Source organism: Theropithecus gelada, chromosome 8, assembly GCF_003255815.1.
Source record: "Theropithecus gelada isolate Dixy chromosome 8, Tgel_1.0, whole genome shotgun sequence".
NCBI classification, from domain to species: Eukaryota; Metazoa; Chordata; class Mammalia; order Primates; family Cercopithecidae; genus Theropithecus; species Theropithecus gelada.
This window is the reverse complement of record NC_037676.1, coordinates 68946879-68969034: the sequence shown is the minus strand read 5'-3', so window position 1 is coordinate 68969034 and position 22156 is coordinate 68946879. Positions and strand designations below refer to the sequence as shown.

General features: G+C 41.0%; 2 protein-coding genes across 2 annotated transcripts in view; one reads left to right on the top strand and one right to left on the bottom strand.

The window, feature by feature from the left end:
• Positions 1–11759, bottom strand: part of LOC112630067 (serine/threonine-protein kinase Sgk3) — a 191998-nt gene extending 180239 nt beyond the window's left edge. The window contains exon 1 of the mRNA XM_025394128.1: positions 11650–11759. The gene's annotated coding sequence lies outside the window, so the exon portion shown is untranslated. The remainder of the gene's footprint in view (positions 1–11649) is intronic.
• A 348-nt stretch (positions 11760–12107) lies between these two features.
• The window catches only part of VCPIP1 (valosin containing protein interacting protein 1), a 41039-nt gene continuing 30990 nt past the window's right edge, over positions 12108–22156 (top strand). Inside the window, exon 1 of the mRNA XM_025395026.1 lies at positions 12108–15100. Within this exon, the coding sequence (XP_025250811.1) occupies positions 12394–15100 (2707 nt within the window). The 5' untranslated portion in view covers positions 12108–12393. The remainder of the gene's footprint in view (positions 15101–22156) is intronic.

Genomic DNA, 22156 nt, shown 5'->3' with positions numbered 1-22156 from the left:
ACTCCTATTAGTTGCCCAAGTCCAAACAGCTGGTAAGTAAGAGCTGGGACTCCATCTAGCCAGACTGGCTCCAGAATCAGTGTTTCTAATCACCTGTGGTGAAAGTCAACCACCCACACCTGCACTCCACTCAGTTTGCCTTTCTAGTTCATCTCTATCCAAAACCAGGGCCCATAAGCTGATACCACAGCAAGAACAGAATTGAGGGAAGAGAAAGAGCCTATGAATCCATCATATCATATACAGACGGTATAATTTACGACTAAAGATGCAGCTACTTTATAATATTCTGTACGGTTTGAATTCTTAGAGTAGGCATGTAATACTTTCATAAGCAATAAAAAACATACAAATTCACTTTAGGATAAAAAATTACCAAGCCTAGGAACTTTGGAAAGGAAGAAGGGATTGCATATAGGAGTTTTCATTTGATGTTTAATGTCAGTTAAATTGCATTAAAACAACCTGTCAGTAAATAGTATTTTCTTGTATCATGACAGTGGCTAAGAATAAGGGTTAAGAGTAGACATGGGTTGAAGTTCAGCAACACTACCTTACTAGTTGTTTGAACCTTACCTAACTTCTCTGAGTGTGCTCTCACTTATAAATGGGAATAATAATACCGATCGTATAGAGGTATTGTTAGGCTTAAGACAGTATAAATGAGGTGCCTGGTATGGTGAAAGATTCATCACAAGCACTCACTATTTTTCTTTCTACAGTATCACTTCTATGGCTGAAGAGTATCCCATCTCATGGGGATGTGTCATGATTCATTTACCCAGTCCCACACTGTTATTGATCATCTTCTATTTTGTCAATAATAGCAAATTTTTTTCACATGCTTCTATTTATTTCTTTAGGGTGAAACCCTGTAAGTGAGATGGTGGATCAAACGATGAGCATTATAAACTTTTGACACACGTTATCTACCATAGTTTTACTAAGTTAAATCTTCTCTATATTAAAGGTATTTATTCAGCTCTTACCAATGCTGCATATTATTTTAAAGTTCTATGCTAATTTTATAGGCCAAAAAAGACACAAACAACTCATATTGTTACACACACATTTATTAGACATTTCAGTTTCTTCTTTTGTTATGTTATAAAGCTCTTGGGCTCTTTAAAGTATGACTTGGCACAAAAAGAGAAAAACAATTGAAGTATGTAAAGTTTTTAAGGTAGTATACTACGGAGGTGGCATTTCAAGTCATTTATAAGAGGATGAATTTTTCCAACGGGTTTTCTTTTTTTTTTGAGACGAAGTCTCACTCTGTTACCCAGGTTGGAGTGCAATGGCACAATCTCAGCTCACTGCAACCTCCGCCTCCCAGGTTCAAGCGATTCTCTTGCCTCAGCCTCTCCAGTAGCTGGGATTATAGGTGTGCACCACTGCGCCTGGCTAATTTTCATATTTTTAGTAAACATGGGGTTTTGCCAAGTTGGCCAGGCTGGTTTCAAACTCCTGATCTCAGGTGATCCGCCTGCTTGGCCTCCCAAAGTGCTGGGATTGCAGGCATGAGCCATCGTGCCTGGCCTTTCCAGTGGTTTTCAAAGTGCTCCTGGCAGCCTCTCATGAGGGAAAGTGTGGGAATGGGAGTAGGGGGTGCTGGCTGGTTGGGATAACTCTCATTCTTCCCCACTTCAACTACACTAATCTGTTCTACATACTGAATTTATTGGTAAGCTTTGATCTGAAGGGTTCCATACCTGAAAACAAAAACAAAAACACATTTAATGCAAGGTTTGGGAATAACTGGCATTTTTCAATCAATAAATACATACACAAAATGAGCTGAATGTCTTTTACATCATATGCAAAAATATATTTCAACTGGATTAAAACATTAAATGGAAAAAAGCCCACAGAAATGACAACATAAGGAAGCATTAACTGATCTTGGGGATAAAGAGGACCTTTTCCAACACTCTGATAAAAGCAAAAACCATAACAAGAGGCACTATTGTCTGTATTGGTTTTTCCTAAAGTGTGCGCCTCTGATATAGGTTCAAAATCGTTTCATAGCCATAGAAGTGTGAAAATGCTACATATCAATAATAGTGCAGAGAGGACCGGGCACAGTGGCTCACGCCTGTAATCCCAGTAGGGAGGCCGAGGCAGGTGGATAACCTGATGTCAAGAGTTTGAGATCAGCCTGGCCAACATGGTGAAACTCGTCTCTACAAAAACTACAAAAATTAGCCAGGTATGGTAGCAGGTGCCTGTAATTCCAGCTACTTGGGAGGCTGAGGTAGGAGAATCGCTTGAACCTGGGAGGCGGAGGTTGCTGTGAGCCAAGATCGCACCACTGCAATTCAGCCTGGGTGACAGAGCGAGACTCTGTCTCAATAAATAAATAAATAAATAATGAAAATAGTGCAGAGGTGGCTTAGGGCACTAACATCCAATTATTTCTATCAGCATCCCAGATCACCATAAAATAAACACTCGATATGAAACAATGTGCAGGAGGACATAGTCCAGTGTTGTGTGCCCCCAGCAGACTCCTGACATTAAGCCTTTCTTTTTCCTAGACATTCTAGAGCCATCACTATTGCTCTCTGGAGAGTCACAATGTCCTTAGCATAGAAAGGCTCTGAGAAGACCTACAGTGGAAAAAGAATAAAACTAATTTAGTCCACATTTGACTACAGAACTCTTCCTTCAACAAGATGCCTACTAATATCCATAGAATTCCAGGCTATGTGGAAATTAATGTTTGAACAGGAAAATGCTGTACCAGAGGTGTCCTTGTAAAAGATGTAGTCCATTTCTTGTGATTTTACTGATACTCAATTTGAGGCCCTCTTTGATGTAATCTGTGGACACCTAGTGCTGATGCTTTAACTTAGTACATACACATAATTTCCTACAATAAACTGCTGCCCACCTACTAAAAAACCCTGCTTGCAGACTGCCTTATATTTAAATTCTTATACATCATCACAATGCACTTATATCTCGGAATAATACGAAAGGATTTATTTAAATGAAACACTTAAAAAAGAAGTATGCAGGCTTGTGCTTTTGCTCTTATCTATTAAAATGTCTTCTGCAACTACAGATGTAGAAAGTATGTCAGGTACTTCTTATTCTGATTTTTATGTCATACAAAAGGAACTGAATTAGACTGTGTTTAGGAGACAGAGTTAAATGGATCAGAGAGAGACGGATCGGGCCCTTCTACAAAAACTCAAGATTCTTACTAGAATGAAGATATAACAAGTCTTTCACTTAATTCTTAAACTTTATATTCTTCCACCCTAAAAGCATCCTTCAGGTTCTAAATAAAGGGAAAATAAAGACAGGTAACAGGCAAAAGTAATACAATTGCAGTGATAAGCATTCTCCTGCTCCAACAATATTGGTTGTTTGGTTTTGCCATTTAAAATTAATAGTAACTCGGCTGGGCATGGTGGCTCACACCTGTAATCCCAGCACTTTGGGAAGCTGAGGCAGGCGGATCACCTGAGGTCAGGAGTTCAAGACCAGCCTGGCCAACATGGTGAAACCCCATTTCTACAAAAATAAAATAAAATATGAAAATTAGCTGGGTATGGTGGCACATGCCTGTAATCCTAGCTACTCCAGAAACTGAGGCAGGAGAATTGAACCTGGGAGGCGGAGATTGCAGGGAGGCGGAGATTGCAGGGAGCCAAGATTGTGCCACTCCGTTCCAGCCTCGGCAACAGAGTGAGACTCTGTCTCAAAAAATAAATAAATAAATACAAAAATAAACTAAAATCAATAGTAACTTGAATTGTAAAGTGTTAGGTTTATAAGCATTAAGATTCAACTTCTAATCTATTGTTTATTTTTATTTTAGAGATGGCATCTCTCCTTGTCACCCAGGCTGGAGTTCAGTGGTACTATCATAGCTCACTGCAGCCTCAAACTTCTGGGCTCAATCAGTCCTCCTGTCTCAACCTCCTGAGTAGCTAGGACTACAAGGCACACACCAGTACAGCTGGCTAATTTTTAAAAATTTTAAATTTATTACTTGTAGAGATGGGGTTGACCAAGTTGGTCTTGAACTCCTGGCCTCAAGTAATCCTCCAGTCTAAGCTTCCCAAAGTGCTGAGATTACAGGCATGAGTCACAGCTCCCAGGCCCTCTATACATTTAATAATGTCAATGCAAAAACACCTGTTTGCACAAATACACTGCATTATTAACTTCCTGGTCTTCTGTTGCTAGCTTGAAATAACCAGATCTCAAATTCTAATAAAAATTCTGGCACTACAAAACCCCGGAAAGCCAGTTTTGTTTGAATATCACTTGATAAATCTTTAGCAGAGTCTTACTTTAAGACAAGGTTAGTATTTTTTGACTATTTTAAATCTGAATTATATAGTATCTAATTTAATTCTTCCTGGGAACCAAAAAAAAAAAAAAAAACATTTTCCTCATTGTGTATTTACTACTTTACTTACAGTGACTAAGTTTTTGCAAACATATGTAAGTACCTGCGTGTTATGTGCAATTTCTATTTTTAGTGGCACTGACAGTTACAGCACTGAGTTTGCCATGGGCTACTGTGTGACATGTGATGACTCAACTCTCCCACCTCTTTTCTCAAAATGATCGTGAAACCTTACACGTTTTGTCACAATGTTCTTTGGCTTTCAACTGATAAAAACAAAATCTTAAACTCTGTGAATTCAGGCACTCAAAACTTCATGTTTTAAGATGCCATCTGGAAAAAAAATCACAAATAATATGACTTTGCTTTACATTAGCATCAAAATGACAACACAAACATTTTTAAACTGTAAAGAAATGGTGGATTCTCCAGGAACTTATGCTTGAATATCACGCTGAAACACACTGCCATAGATGATAGCCATTAATTCATTCAACAATATTTATTGAGGCTATATATGCCTGGCACAGGGAATCCAACAATCAACAAACTGCCCACCCTTATGAAAAGCCTTACTAAAGAGTCTAGTGGGCAAGGACGACAACAGACAAGTAATCATATAATTCCTGATGATTAGTGGTGTAAAAAAAAATGAGTGAGGGCCAGGCACAGTGGTTCACACCTATAATTCCAGCACTTTGGGAAGCCAAGGAGGGTGGATCACCTGAGGTGGGGAGTTCGAGACCAGTCTGACCAACATGGTGAAATCCCATCTCTACTAAAAATACAAAAATTAGCCGGGCGTAGTGGTGGGCGCCTGTAGTCCCAGCTACCCAGGAGGCTGAGATAGGCGAATTGCTTGAACCCAGGAGGCAGAGGTTGCAGTGAGCCAAAATCGCACAACTGCACTGCAGCCTGGGCGATGGAGCAAAAAAAAAAAAAAAAAAAAAAGAAAGAAAATGAGTGGGATAGGGCAAGAGAGAAAAAGGATAGAGGTGGTGTTTTAGAGACGTTGGTTAGAAAAGCCATCTCATTGGAACCGAGATTTGAGCTGACAACTATATAAATTCTACCTGGGAGGAGTTTTCCAGGCAGAAGAGCAAGTGCCAAGGTCCTAAGACAGGAATGTACTTGCAATGTTTGAGGACCCACAAGGAGGTCAGTGTGGCTGAAGCACATAAACCACGGAAATAATGTCAGAGAAGCCAGGTGCCAGATTACACAGGGTCCTTTATGTTGTAGTGATGACTTTGTTGGTCCTTAGAAAAGAAAAAGGATTGCAGGAGGCATGCTTCAGACAGACTGAGGATGGAACTTCTAGCTCTGGAGCTCAATTTTTTTCTTTTACTTTTAAAAATCCACCTCATTGGGCCAGGCGCAGTGGCTCCTACCTGTAATCCCAGCACTTTGGTAGCCCAAGGAGGGCTGATCACCTGAGGTCAGGAGTTCAAGACCAGCCTGGCCAACATGTGTTTTTTTGAGATGGAGTCTTGCTCTGTCACCCGGGCTGGAGCGCAGTGGCGCAATCTCGGCTCACTGCAAGCTCTGCCTCCCGGGTTCACGCCCATTCTCCTGCCACAGCCTCCCGAGTAGCTGGGACTACAGGCACCTGCCACCAGGCCTGGCTAATTTTTTTGTATTTTTAGTAGAGACAGGGTTTCACCGTGTTAGTCAGGATGGTCTCGATCTCCTGACCTTGTGATCCGTCTGTCTCGGCCTCCCAAAGTGCTGGGATTACAGGTGTGAGGCGCTGCGCCCGGCCTATAATGTGTTTTTTAAAGAGGGGGGGATTATGAAGCAAATATGCTGAAAAATTAACATTTGTTAAATCTAGTAGTGGGTGTATGAGTTTTTTTACATTATTTTTGTGTATACCTTTAAATGTTTCAAATCTTTTAAGAGAAAAAAGTAGACTTTCACTTAAAATGTTAAACAAGAAGATGAGTGTGGTGGTACGTGCTGGAGGTTCCAGTTACTTGCGAGGCTGAGGTAGGAGGATAGTTTGAGCCTAAGAGTTCAACTCCAGCCTGGGCAACATAACAAGACCTTGTCTCTTAAACAAAAAATTACATAAAATTAAAAAATTAAATGTTAAACAAGAAATATCTAATAACAAGATTGCTCATGATGTGATTACACAATACAGGGGAAAAACGATATGCACAGTATAAGAGTCAGTATAGCAGAGTGGTTCTGGCACCAGATTGCTTTGATTTTATTTTAGTTTTTGTTTTCCTTTTTGTTTTTTGTTTTAAGGCAGAGTCTCACTCTGTCACCCAGACTGGAGAACAGTGGCGTGATCTTGGCTCACTGCAACCTCCATCTACCGCATTCAAGCAATTCTCCTGTCTCAGCTTCCCAAGTAGCTGGGACTACAGGCAGGCACCATGCCTGGCTGATTTTTGTATTTTTAATAGAGACAGGGTTTCACCATGTTGGCCAGGCTGGTCTCGAACTCGTGGCCTCAAGTGATCCACCTATCCTGGCCTCCCAACGAGCTGAGATTACAGGTGTGAGCCCAGCCCTGCTTTGGTTTTAATCCTAATTATGCTACCTACTAGCAATGAGACACTGAACAAGTTACTTAACCTTTCTGAGCCTCAAGTTCTTCATCTGAAAAATAATAATAGTAATGGTACCTGCTTCATAAGGATATTAAAAGGATTAAGTAAATACTACATGTAAAGATCCTGGTGCACAATAGATGCTAAAAAGGTGTTAATAGCTATTTTTATATAATTTTTGTTTCTTAAAGAAGTACATACTATATACACATAGAAAAAAAAGAGCTTGAATGGTCCATTAAAAATGTTAGCAGTTGTAATCTCTAATTGATAGATAATTTTAATTTTCTTTTTTACCTATTTCTGCACATTCTGACACGCAATTCCTTTTGTATTATAAACAACAGAAACACAACAACAAGACCTTCCCCAAAAGTGTCCTACAAGTTTGGTAAGCAGTGATTCTCAAAGTGTTATCCTCGCAAGGACTGGCAGCATCTGCAACCAGAGAACTTGCTAGAAATGTACTTCTCAGGCTCCACCTGAGACACATTCATTCTAAGATGGAGCCCAGCAATCTGTGTTTTAGCAAGCCTTCCATTTGACTGTCATGCACATTAAAGCTTGAGGACTACTGTGTGAAGGAATAACTTGTATCTCTGTAGTTGGTCATTTGTCTCAAGGGGCCCTGTGTAAGGCCTTAAAGAGTGAAATACTGGCCACTGCTGAAAGACATTCACATTAGGAAAAAAAAAAAAAGGCCGGGCACGGTGGCTCATGCCTGTAATCCCAGCACTTTGGGAGGCCGAGGCAGGCGGATCACGAGGTCAGGAGATCGAGACCATCCTGGCTAAAAAGGTGAAACCCAATCTCTACTAAAAATACAAATTAGCCGGGCGTGGTGGCGGGCGCCTATGGTCCCAGCTACTCAGAGACTGAGGCAGAAGAATGGCGTGAACCCAGGAGGCGGAGCTTGCAGTGAGCCCAGATCGAGCCACTGCGCTCCAGCCTGGGTGACGGAGCAAGACTCCGTCTCAAAAAAAAAAACAACAACAACAACAAAAAAGAAGTTAAACTGCTGCTGACCCAACAAAACTACATCAAGCCGAGTTTGGCTACTGGCCACCAGTTTGTATTGACTTCTTGGCTAATTCTCTCTCAAATCAGTAAGCAGCTGTGATGTAGTGGAAAGACTGAGTGCCGAACAAGGAAAACCTTGATTTGAAGCCCAGCTCTATTTCATAGCTGGTGGTAATAAAAATGATGTTAACCTTTAGAGTTAAATCTTATCCTGTATGATAAGGACAATACTGTATCACAGGAGTGTTTTAAAGATTAAGATGATATACTCAAAACACTGCCCTATAATAAATCCTTAATTAAGTTTTCTTAGCATTTGTGGTATTTCCTGTATTTTGATTCTATGCTTTATTCTACTTATATTTATGAACAATTTAGTTTAGCCTCTCTCTTCTATTAAACTCAAAGCTCCTCTGAGACAGAGATGAAATTTTGCATCCCTTAAAATTCTTATAATACCTACTTCAGTAATTAGTGTTCACAAATCCACTTTGAGCTTCAGTGGAAGTTTGTGACTGGAAGTCTGACTATATGTGGTATGGGTCTGGAAGAACAGTCAATTCTTAGTAAAGATGTATAGTTTATACAAGCAGGTATGTGGCCAACTTACAGCAATCCCCAAAGTTATGATTCCCTTCCTTATATATATATAAAATATAAAAGATCAAGAACAATGATAGTTGTTCTGTTGGTAAAAGTGGGTGACTTCTGCATTTACATTTACCATGTTTGTTAAAAGCAATACAGGGAGTTTACAAGTGCCATACTAGAAACTATGAAAAAGATGAATTTCAATTTCAACTGAATTTTGGCCATTTAGATATTAGTGGTGCTGGGCTGATGGTGGTAGAAGAGATGTGTATCAGCACAGCTAATGTCAGGGGCCCAGCTTATTCTTTTCATCTGGAATACTAAAAACAAGAACTATTATCTACCCCACAAAAATCCTGTGAAAGTTAATTAGGTAGTTAAGTTAATCTTCATTAGGCAAGATCATGGAATTTGGGGGGGATGGAGGAAGGAAGCCTGTAGATCTTGCATAAGCAGGTGAGAGGCTTTCTACCCTCCTATGCTCTTATAAGAAACAGTATGTCCTATTTTTGACCTAACAATTTTTTTTCTTTGTAGGTACCCATGCCTTCTAAGTGCTAGTAATAAAGAATTAATTCACACATTAAACTTGGCATGATTAATTTCATTGCCCCTGTATGTTAGCTTTCTTACTTTCTGAACTTTGAGTACATCTACAAACTTAAAAAATGATCTAGACAAGCCAGAAAAAGGTTTCTCATTTCTTCAGTGGGGTGGGAAGTGATTATTTTGTAAAGGTATGATTCAGAATGACACATTCAAATACAATTTTAAAAATCTACTTCACTATATGTACCATCAATAAGAAAAATGTGACTTGGTGTTGTTAAGATATAAAAGTACATGACGGTGTTAGAATTGCAGACTGTTGTCATCTCACGTGCTACAAAGCTTTAATTCAATTATTTGGATTCTGTATGAGAAAAAGTTTTGCTGCAGGTGTAACCTTTTAGTCACAGCATCAAATAATCTCCACTTAAAGGAGATATCCAATTCCTCTACTCATAAAGCATTCAATTGTTAATAAAAAATCAGTGCCAAAACCAATCTGTGTAGTTACCACCAAACGTGTTGGAATAAGCAACTTTTCCTGCATTAATTATTTGAGAAAAACTTTATTGAAAAATATCCCCCCCGGCTGGGCACAGTAGCTGGCGCCTGTAATCCCAGCACTTTGGGAAGCCAAGGCGGGCGGATTACCTGAGGTCAGGAGTTCAAGACCAGCCTGAGCAAGATGGAGAAACCCCGTCTCTACTAAAAATACAAAATTAGCCAGGCATGGTGGCACATGCCTGTAATCCCAGCTACTCCGCAGGCTGAGGCAGGAGAATCGCTTGAACCCAGGACGTGGAGGTTATGGTGAGCCGAGATGGCACCATTGCACTCCAGCCTGGGCAACAACAGTGAAACTCTGTCTCAAAAAAAAAATAAAAAAATAAAAAATAAAGAAAAATATCCCAAGATAGGAAAAATCACTTCTCTTGGTTGGGTCCATCATGGAGGTAAAATTGGCAAGAAAATAACATTCAGAGGATTTCTCTTTCAAATATTTAATTTCTTTTCAAGAAAATTGTAACAATTAGATGCACATCAAAACTAATACCCTTTATGGGCCTCTATTTTACAGATGGTTCATTTCAAAGCATCAAATTCTACATACATACACATAAACATACACACACACGCATACACAAAACCTAATCAGGAGGTTTCCTGGGCAGCTACAGAAGACTCAAATGATCTCATGGACTTCACTAATGTCTCTAGTTTGTGCCAAATATTTTAGAACTTTTGAGGTAGTCCACTTACCCAAGGTGATACTAAGCTTCCAGAAAGCAAGAATTTCCGGAATGATAAGTGAAAGGGGATGAATGTACAAAAATAATTAATACTAGCTTTCAATTAACATATGAATATTGTTCTGTATGAAGAGGCAGTTTCCTACACAGGTGAAAAAAGAATAAAGCTGTTGACTCCTTAACAGTAAACATCCCTGCATCACTAAGAGGAGATTCTAAGGCTTAGCAAAAGATCTGAGCCTAACATTTTTTTTTTGTTTGTTTTGTTTTGTTTTTGAGACAGAGTCTTGCTCTGTCGCCCAGGCTGGAGTGCAGTGGCGCAATCTGGGCTCACTGCAAGCTCTGCCTCCCGGGTTCACGCCATTCTCCTGCCTCAGCCTCCCGAGTAGCTGGGACTACAGGCGCTCGCCACCACGCCTGGCTAATTTTTTGTATTTTTAGTAGAGACGGGGTTTCACCGTGTTAGCCAGGATGGTCTCGATCTCCTGATCCGCCCACCTCGGCCTCCCAAAGTTCTGGGATTACAGGCGTGAGCCACCGCGCCCGGCCGGATTTTTTGGTAAGAAGTAGCATAAAAATCACTCTAGGTTTGAGATTGGGATCCAGCGTAACTGATGACTTGACCTTGGGCAAGTTACTTAATTCCTTTTAGTCTCAGTTTCCCTAATTGTAAATGAAGTCAACACCACCTGGTAAAGGTATTACAGGACTGGTGAGGATGATACATGTGAACATATTACTAAAATGTAAACTATAAGGCAATAGTAAGCAAATGCTCGTTACTATTCTATGCAATACAGGCTTAACCTTTCCTGCCTATGTCCTTAACTGTAAAAAGAGGACGGATTGAGATCTGAAGGTCTATCCAGTCACTTATCAGCTGCGTGAACTTTGGCAAGTCATTTCCTTTCTGGGCCTGTTTCCTAAGAAGGTTATTTTTAAGATCAAATGATAATCGTGTTATGTAAATGCTGTCCAGGCACATATTAAGCACTTAATAAATGATAGCTCTTATTACTCTCTAGGGGGCTAGGGTGGTAAAGAGCAAATGAAATTAAACCTAGTTAAGAGGCTTCGTACATGCACATAAAACTCTACAGACATCCAAGGTACCGTTATTTGTACTGTAAACTGCCAAGACACGCAGGAAACGAGAACTCAAATGGCGCCTCAGTGACTCGCACTAGAGAGGGGGAGAAGGCAGAGCTTCCGAGAATCAACTATTTTCCCCCTTATGGCTTTCAGCCTAGATTGGACCATTTATTCAATTTCCCAGCCCACAGTATCCCTGGACATTTATTTACTGTACCTTTTTCACTGAGATCCTTTCCACTCCCCTCCCCTTCTAGTAGTCGTGAACTTCAGACCCTCTCCTTCGACTCCCACTGCCTTTAACTCTGGTTTTAACGAAGCTTCCCTGAATCCTTCCCTCCGCCTAAGGAGGAAGTGCAGCTGGACGCACCGCACGGCATCCTAGGAAATGTGGTCTCTCAGACTCTTTGGCTTGGGCTGCAGAGTGGGGAAGAAGACGAAGGAGAGCCCAGCAAAACTACAACTACCGGCAGGCAACGCGAGTCACCATCTTTCTTTGGCCCCTTTTCCTCTTGCCGTCCTCTTCCTCCTCTCCGCTAGCGCTGAACCGCTTGGCCTCACGGTACTTGTAGTTCCTTCTGGACTCAAGATCCTAGGGCTCGATGGCCAGCACAGAGGCTAGGAGACTCTAATTCCCAGAGGGCAGAGCGGAAGCTGCGCCTGCGCACACGCAATGAGGGCGTGTATGTCTGTGTCTGAGGGAGAGAGCGAGAGTGAGTGAGTGTGAGTGCGGGGTGGGGTGGTGGCCGTTACGTTCGGGGCAACGGCTACGGCAGTGGAGAAGTAAGAAGAGAAACAACGTCCGGCGCTTCCGCCTTCGCTTAGGAGGAGGAGGAGCTGGTAGGGAAGGAAAGTGTTTCACCCTGGGCCTGGATTAGACCGAGTCGGGTTGGTGGGGGTCTGGGCTATGAGCTTTTGAGGGTCGCTTGGGACGCGGAGCGAGACACGAGAGCCGGGAGCTATGTCTCAGCCGCCGCCGCCGCCTCCGCTGCCGCCGCCACCTCCTCCCCCTGAGGCTCCACAGACTCCGTCGTCCCTGGCGTCGGCGGCTGCTTCGGGAGGGCTTTTGAAGCGGAGAGACCGGAGAATCCTTTCCGGGAGCTGCCCGGATCCGAAGTGCCAGGCGCGTCTGTTCTTCCCGGCCTCCGGTTCTGTCAGCATCGAGTGTACCGAGTGCGGCCAGCGGCACGAGCAGCAGCAGCTGCTGGGGGTTGAGGAGGTGACCGACCCGGACGTAGTGCTACACAACCTGCTGCGGAACGCGCTGCTCGGGGTGACGGGGGCACCCAAGAAGAACACGGAACTGGTAAAGGTGATGGGCCTTTCCAACTATCACTGCAAATTGTTGTCGCCCATATTAGCTCGCTATGGAATGGACAAACAGACAGGCCGGGCCAAGCTTCTCCGGGACATGAACCAGGGCGAACTGTTCGATTGCGCCTTACTGGGCGACCGCGCCTTCCTCATAGAACCAGAGCATGTTAACACTGTGGGCTATGGCAAGGACCGCTCCGGAAGCCTCCTGTATTTGCATGATACTCTGGAGGACATTAAGCGGGCCAATAAAAGTCAGGAATGTCTCATTCCAGTGCATGTGGACGGGGATGGACACTGCCTGGTGCATGCTGTGTCTCGTGCTCTAGTAGGCCGAGAGCTCTTCTGGCATGCCTTAAGAGAGAATCTTAAACAGCACTTTCAGCAGCACTTGGCCCGATATCAAGCTCTGTTCCATGACTTCATTGATGCCGCTGAGTGGGAGGACATTATCAATGAGTGTGACCCTCTGTTTGTACCACCTGAGGGTGTTCCCTTGGGCCTGAGGAATATCCACATATTTGGTCTTGCCAATGTGTTACATCGTCCTATTATTCTGTTAGATTCCCTAAGTGGCATGAGAAGCTCTGGTGATTATTCAGCCACCTTTCTACCTGGGCTCATCCCTGCAGAGAAATGCACTGGGAAAGATGGTCATTTGAACAAACCAATCTGTATTGCATGGAGCAGCTCCGGTAGAAACCATTATATCCCCTTGGTAGGCATAAAAGGGGCTGCTTTGCCCAAACTGCCTATGAATTTGCTTCCTAAAGCATGGGGTGTGCCTCAGGACCTTATTAAAAAGTACATCAAACTTGAAGAGGATGGTGGTTGTGTTATTGGAGGTGACAGAAGTTTGCAAGATAAATACTTACTTAGGCTTGTTGCTGCTATGGAAGAAGTCTTTATGGACAAACATGGTATCCATCCTAGTTTGGTTGCTGATGTCCATCAGTATTTCTACAGAAGGACTGGAGTGATAGGAGTTCAGCCTGAAGAAGTCACAGCAGCTGCTAAAAAAGCAGTAATGGATAATCGCCTTCACAAATGTTTGCTCTGTGGTGCCCTTTCTGAACTTCATGTTCCTCCAGAGTGGTTGGCTCCTGGAGGGAAATTGTATAACCTGGCAAAAAGTACTCATGGACAGCTGAGGACTGACAAAAATTATAGCTTTCCCTTGAACAATTTGGTTTGCTCATATGATTCAGTGAAAGATGTTCTGGTACCAGACTATGGATTGAGTAACCTAACAGCTTGTAATTGGTGCCATGGCACATCTGTGCGAAAGGTCAGAGGAGATGGTTCTATTGTGTATTTGGATGGAGACAGAACTAATTCTAGGTCCACTGGTGGCAAATGTGGTTGTGGATTCAAACACTTTTGGGATGGTAAGGAGTATGACAATCTACCAGAAGCTTTCCCTATTACTTTAGAATGGGGTGGAAGAGTGGTCAGAGAGACAGTATATTGGTTCCAGTATGAAAGTGATTCATCTTTGAATAGTAATGTTTACGATGTTGCAATGAAACTTGTTACCAAGCACTTTCCAGGTGAATTTGGGAGTGAAATCCTAGTTCAGAAAGTTGTCCACACTATATTGCATCAGACTGCCAAAAAGAATCCCGATGATTATACTCCTGTAAACATAGATGGTGCTCATGCCCAAAGAGTTGGAGATGTTCAAGGACAAGAATCAGAGTCTCAGCTCCCAACTAAAATTATTCTTACCGGACAGAAAACAAAAACTTTGCACAAGGAGGAGTTAAACATGAGTAAAACTGAAAGAACTATTCAACAGAATATTACGGAACAGGCTTCTGTAATGCAGAAACGGAAAACAGAGAAGTTAAAACAAGAACAAAAAGGGCAACCCAGGACTGTTTCTCCCAGTACCATTCGTGATGGTCCATCCTCTGCACCTGCTACACCTACCAAGGCTCCCTATTCACCTACAACTTCTAAGGAGAAGAAGATCCGAATCACAACTAATGATGGACGACAGTCCATGGTTACCCTTAAGTCTTCAACAACCTTTTTTGAACTTCAGGAAAGTATAGCCAGAGAGTTCAACATTCCTCCATATTTACAGTGTATTCGATACGGGTTTCCTCCTAAAGAGTTAATGCCACCACAGGCAGGAATGGAAAAGGAACCAGTTCCTTTACAGCACGGCGACAGAATTACAATAGAAATTCTAAAAAGTAAAGCTGAAGGTGGTCAGTCTGCTGCAGCACACTCAGCCCACACTGTGAAACAAGAAGATATTGCTGTTACTGGTAAACTGTCATCTAAGGAACTTCAGGAGCAAGCTGAAAAAGAAATGTACTCCTTGTGTCTTTTAGCAACATTAATGGGTAAGATACATTTAATTCTGATGGTATATCTTAATTGTAAATATAATACACTGAGTTTTCCTGTTGTCTTTGGGGGAAAAGAAATCTGTGGCCATTGTAAGTTTTTAATTATATATTTCAGGAGAGAATTATTTTTAGTATTTTGACAGTTAATGGATAGATGTTAATAGGATTATTGAGTAACTATTAGGAAAATAGAAAGTTAAGGTATTCCCTCAATAATAGTCAACAGATTATTTAAATATGTCTTATTCTCGCAATTACTTTTTAAAAAACAGACTTTATTTAAAGCATTTTAAATTTTTGGTAGGCTCTATGGATCCTGCCTACCTTGCCCCTTTTTCATTTATTTTTAATTTTTATTTTCCTGTATGTCATGTGATTTCAGGACTTCCTGTTTGATGAATTGCAGTTTCTGGTGTTTATATTCTCACTGCACTCCCACCTAGTAGTCTCTTACATTTCATTTTCTTCCTTTCCCAGTTCATCACATTTTTCTTATTCATACACTAGGATTTGTATTTAAGTAATTTCACTACTCAGTAAGTCTTTGCCATCAATTGTAATGAACTGTTGTAAGTTGTAGTTCATGAGAAACATAACTAACAGAGATAGATGGTAATCATGTAAAGAAGTATTTGTTTTTAATAATTCAGCATAAAGAAAAATATATTATCAACCAAATGTGTAATTTAAAGCTTTAGATGATTTCAGATACTGTTCAATGGTGTACTTTTTACAGTGTCTGTATTTGCTTAGTCTTTGTTTTGAAATAACTGTTAATATGCTTTATTAAGTCTTAAAGTATGAAGTAAAATTTAAATGTGTTAGTTACTGGAAGGGTTTTATTTTTGCTGAGATTAAAGCTTTCAGCTAGAAAAGTGATCTGGGTTTTGATTCTGTTTTCTGATAGTACTATATGGCAGTGAATTGGGCCTTAATCTACCAAAATGAATACTACTCCTGGCTTATCTGGGGGAGTAGTAAATAGGGGATCTAAAAACCCTGCACAAATTTAGAACCTGGAATTGTTGATTTTAGTTTGCCAGACATAGTAAGTGAATTGGGGGATATGTCAGGAGCTGTCCTGCGCACTTTATATATTTCTTTTTTTTCCTTTTTTTTTTTTTAGATGGTCTTGCTCTGTCTCCAGGCTGGAGCACAGTGGCGCGATCTCGGCTCACTGCAAACTCCACCTCCTGGCTTCAAGCAATTCTCCTGCCTCAGTCTCCCAAGTAGTTGGGACTACAGGCCCACGCCTCCATGCCCAGCTAATTTTTGTATTTTTAGTAGAGATGGGGTTTCAACTTGTTGGCCAGGACGGTCTTGATCTCCTGACCTTGTGATCAAGGTCACTTAAATACAAATGCTAGTGTACTTAAATACAAATCTTAGGTGGCCCGTGCCTGTAATCCCAGTTACTCTGGAGGCTGAGGCAGGAGAATTACTTGAACCCGGGAGTTGGAGGTTGTGGTGAGCCTAGATTGCGCGACTGCATTCCAGCCTGGCAACAGAGCAAGACTCTGTCTCAATAAATAGATAAATAAAGTAAAAGACCTGCAATCTCCCAGGTCAAAAACAGGAAAGAGAAGGTCTTCCTCAATAGAAGATGGAGTCTTGAGAATGTGGCTCTTATCTTTATCCTTGTATGCACAGAACCTGATATACTGCTCAGCAGGTAGTATGCACTCTGAAATGTTTTTTAATTGAATTAAATAGATGACATTAACACAGCTAAAGAAAGGCTGTATCTGCAGAAATGGAATGGATGGTCAGTCAGCACTGAACATTGAAAAAAGTGAAAAGCAAAATTCGGCAATGTTTATATACTGCTGTACAAAGGAAAAAGATACATCATCTGGGGTTCATGAAAATTCTGGTAACTAGAAAGGTAATCTCTGTCGAGGGGTAGGAATATCTGATCAATCCTGACTATGGCCTGACTGAAACATCTCTATCCCTTTGCCTGATTTCCATGTTCATCAGGCATGTATTCTTAACACTTTTAGCTTCCTGATAACAAGTTTTGATGTACAGGTGACAGTGCAGATAAGGACATGTTCACTTTGAAAGCTGTATTCTCCATTGTAGACTAATAAATTGACATGGGCAGGATTATGAGCAGTAGCCTTAAAAATATGATCAGAGCTGGGCACGGTGGCTCACGCCTGTAATCCCAGCACTTTGGGAGGCCGAGGCAGGCAGATCACGAGGTCAGGAGTTCGAGATCATCCTGGCTAAGATGGTGAAACCCTGTCTCTACTAAAAATACAAAAAAAAAAAAAGTAGCCAGTCATGGTGGCAGGCGCCTATAGTCCCAGCTCCTCGGGAGGCTGAGGCAGAAGAATCTCGTGAACCCGGGAGGCAGAGGTTGCAGTGAGCCAAGATTGCACCACTGCGCTCCAGCCTGGGCGACAGAGCAAGACTGTATCTCAAAAAAAAAAAAAAAAAGGTTTGATCAATATGATTATATATAGATTTTTGAGACAGAGTCTCACTCTGTCGCCCAGGTTGGAGTACAGTGGCATGATCTCCGCTCATTGCAACCTCCGCCACCTGGGTTCAAACGATTCTCCTGCCTCAGCCTCCCAAGTAGCTGGGATTACAGGCACATACCACCATGGCCGGCTAATTTTTTTGTATTTTTAGTAGAGACGGGGTTTCACTGTGTTAGCCAGGATGGTCTCGATCTCCTGACCTCGTGAACCGCCCACCTCAGCCTCCCAAAGTGCTGGGGTTACAGGCATGAGTCACTGTGCCTGGTTGATAATATATTTCATAATGAAAATTAATAAAATATAATTCTAGTGTATAAATACTTTTTGAGTTTGGGTGGAAGTTCTTGGACCTGAATATCTGAGAGAACTACAGTATGGACTGCAATGAGTTTACCAAGATAATGTCTTTCTGTTCTGATCCCTTCCCTCCTCACATCCAACATTTATGCCTGTATAAACCCATACATTTCTTTAAAACTGCTTCCACTACCAACACAAAATTTGGGTGTAAAAGAGAGCATTTTGTTAATTTTGTAATGGTGTCACTTGAGATACTTTCTGCTTTAAATTGAAGTATTAAGTGCATAGCCTATATTAGTCCCTTATACATATTAGTTTTCTCCCTCTGGTTCTCTTGTAACTGTATTTGAATTATGTAGAAGATAGGTATATTTTTTTGAAACGGAGTCTCGCAGTGTCACCAGGCTGGAGTGCAGTGGTGTGATCTTGGCTCACTGCAACCTCCACCTCCTGGGTTCAAGCAATTCTCATGCCTCAGCCTCCTGAATAACTGGGATTACAGGCATGCGCCACCACACCCAGCTAAATTTTGTATTTTTGCTAGAGATGGGGTTTCACCATGTTGGCCAGAATGGTCTCAATCTCCTGACCTCATGATCCACCCCCCTCGGCCTCCCAAAGTGCTGGGATTACAGGCATAAGCCACTGTGCCTGGCCGAAGATATTCTTAATTTTAAAAAAAGATGTTTCTACAAAAGTCAATTTGGAGATAAATGCTAACCATATGTAAGGAGTGCTGGGTAACTGTTGATGTTTAGATTGGAGAGGGCTAGAAATGACAGACCTTGTTTAGAAGATTGCAGATTTCAAAGTGCAGAAATTACTTTGTGAATTACCAAATGTGAGCTAAGCTGTGTTATGTTAGTTTAGAATATAGCTCATCAGACTTTATGCTGTTCAGATAGCTAGCTTGTTCTCGTTTAAGTTTAGGCTTAAATACCACCACCTTGTAAGAGTTTGAGAAACCTTTGCTGACCATTCTAAGTAGGTTCCCTCTATCAGTGTACCCTGTTGATGTCCCTCACAGCATCTGTCACAATTTTTAATAATCTTATTTGTTGGTGTAATTATTTGTTTGCCTCCCCCACTATATTATAAAGTCTATCAAGACAGAGACTGTACTCTATTTTCTTCACTAATGAATACCTTATTTCCTAGTTCAGGGCCTGGCGCATAGTAGATGCCAAGTAAATGCTTGTTGAATTAATGAATGCAATATTTCAGCAAAATCAGTATATTCTGTGAACTTGTATGTATGTTGAGTGTACGAAGATAAAAGAGAGTCAGTCCTTGCCCTCCATTAACTTACCTACAGGCCTTCAGCTGAGGGAGTTCCATACTTTTTAGCTTTTATCAGCAGATCTCCAGCTTTATTTTCTAAATACATAAAAATTATAAAATCCCCAAATAGGACCAACACAGCATTTTAGAACTTCTCATTTGATTAAGAATCAAATATATACATGGGGATTGTATAATTTTTTTTTTTTTTCTGGAGACAGATTGTCGCCCAGCCTGGAGTGCAGTGGCATGATCCCAGCTCACTGCAACCTCTGTCTCCTGGGTCCAAGTGATTCTCAGCCTCTCAAGTAACTGGGACTACAGGTGCACACCATCACACCTAGCTAATTTTTTGTATTTTTAGTAGAGATGGAGTTTCACCATGTTGCCCATGCTGGTCTCGAACTCCTGAGCTCAGACAATCCACTGCCTCAGCTTCCCAAAGTGCTAGGATTACAGGTGTGAGCCACTGCGCCCGGCCTGTATGTTTTCACTAAATAGGCTGACTGCATGATAGCCAGGGACGTGAGCTTTTTCTTTCGTTTTTAAGTAGAATATTCATTGACTAGATTGTCTATTACTTATATTAATAAAACAATAAGTATGTGTATTTGTCTTTGGCTTAGTACAAGTCATTCCTGGAACCTAGTAACTTTGAATCTTAGGAAGTATAAACTGGAATAACAATATTCTACCCATAATATTTCACATTTTAATCTCTTTTATCCAGACCACGAGGTAATTGAACTTAACTTTTTGCAGACCGTCATCTTCATTATTTACATAATACTTAAAAGATTAACTCTGGCTTTGCAAAATATGTCGTTCAAATTTCTTGTAGACCTGGTGCGGTTGCAGTGAGCCGAGATTGCGCCACTGCACTCCATTCTGGGCAACAGAGCAACACTCTTTCCAAAAAAAAAAAAAAATTCTTGTAGATCAGTTATTTGTGGGTTTTCTTTCATGGTAGATAGGATAGGTGGTACATTATCCACCATAAATATCTAGGCCAATTTATTTTTTCTTAGTGTTATATTTCATTAAGTTTCTAGTTTTGTTTTTTTGTTTTCCTAGAGGTAAGAACAGATTTACGTGAAGAATAGAATTTGTCAGTTTGGAGTTACTTAAATGAAATTAGGCTACGTGACACTTCCTTGCTTTACTACAAAGTGTACCAACCTTTCAGGAGTTGAGAAACTTGTTTCATTTTGATATACTTTCTCTGTTCCTGAAAGAACTGTGTGACTTTTTAACATATATATTTAAAATACACAGTGTTTTGTAATTTCATAATACCTCTTGATGTTGTAAATGCCTTAGAATTTTCTAGAATCACCCAGGCGCAGTGGCTCACGCCTGTAATCCTGGCACTTTGGGAGGCTGAGGCAGGTGGATCATGAGGTCAGGAGTTTGAGACCAGGCCGGCCAAGATGGTGAAACCTCGTCTCTACTAAAAATACAAAAATTAGCCGGGCATTGTGGCGCTCACCTGTAATCCCAGCTGCTCGGGAGGTTGAGGCAGGAGAATTGCTTGAACCCGGGAGGTAGAGGTATCAGTGAGCCAAGATTGGGCCACTGCACTCCAGCCTGGCGACAGAGTGAGACTCTGTCTCAAAAAAAAAAAAAAAGCAAGAATTTTCCAGAATCACGCATGGGACTGAGACACTTATTTTTTAGGCAACAACTGAATATTATTATTGCACCTTGATTTTTTTTTTTTTTCAAATGTTGGGTAAAGGGGCAGCTTCAAATCTAGATAGTGCTTATGCGTATTCTTTTTCTTTTTTGTGTGTGTTTTTATCCGAGACAGAGCCTTGCTCTGTCGCTCAGGCTGGAGTGCAATGGCGCAATCTTGGCTCACTGCAACTCTGCCTCCCAGGTTCAAGCGATTCTCCTGCCTCAGCCTCCCGAGTAGCTGGGATTACAGGGCCTGCCACCACGCCTGGCTAATTTTTGTATTTTTAGTAGAGACAAGGTTTTGCTATGTTGGCCAGGCTGGTCTCGAACTCCTGACATCGTGATCTGCCCACCTGAGCCTCCCAAAGTGCTGGGATTACAGGCGTGAGCCACTGTGCCTAGCCGCATATCATTCTTTCTATGCCTTCTGGTAGCCCTTCTGTTGATTTATATGTAGCATATTTGTAATAGGACAGCAGTTATAAAGTTGAATAAAAAATAATGCATAGATGTATCTTAAGATAAATGTATATATTGTAAATGGTGATTTTATATAATTATAATTGAAGATTAAGTCAAGTGTTGATACTATTCCTTTCTAGATAGAAAAGGAAATCTAGATAATAATAGATTCTGTTCCAACTACTTTGATCACTTTTATTTTTAATATCTTTTCAATTACAATATAATTTTTAAAATTCAAATAATTCAAGTACGTATAAAATATGGTAGTTCTTAACATTTGTACTCCCCAGATAAAATCATTATTAATAAATTGGGATGTGTCCTTTCAGACTCTGTACTCATTTAAACACTATTGAGTTTGTGTGCATGTCTGTGTATAATAAAAATATTCATTAATGCCGCTGGTGACACTAAAGTTGTGTGACTGTATACCCTTAAGGGGACTGAATTTCAGGCAAGAAACAGATATGCCTTTTTTATAAACCATCTTCATTATCAGTAGGGTAGATAAACTTTTAAATGCGAGGATTACGTCAGGAAGGTTAGAGAGATGCCAACAATTCTTTCAGCAAATAAATACCTTTGGAATTCTGTCTAGTTGAAACAGTCCTGTGTTCCTACTTTATATTTGGAACCATTTATTCAAATTTTTAAACAATTTTGAATTGTTTCTTTAAATTTTAAATTTAGATAAAGTTAAGTACTTTATGGTCGTAAATACTTCAGAGTTCATTTTGGGTATTTCTTTTGGGGTTTAAAAATACATTTTGGCTGGGCATGGTGGCTCACACTTGTAATCCCAGCAATTTGGGAGGCCGAGGTGGACAGATTGTCT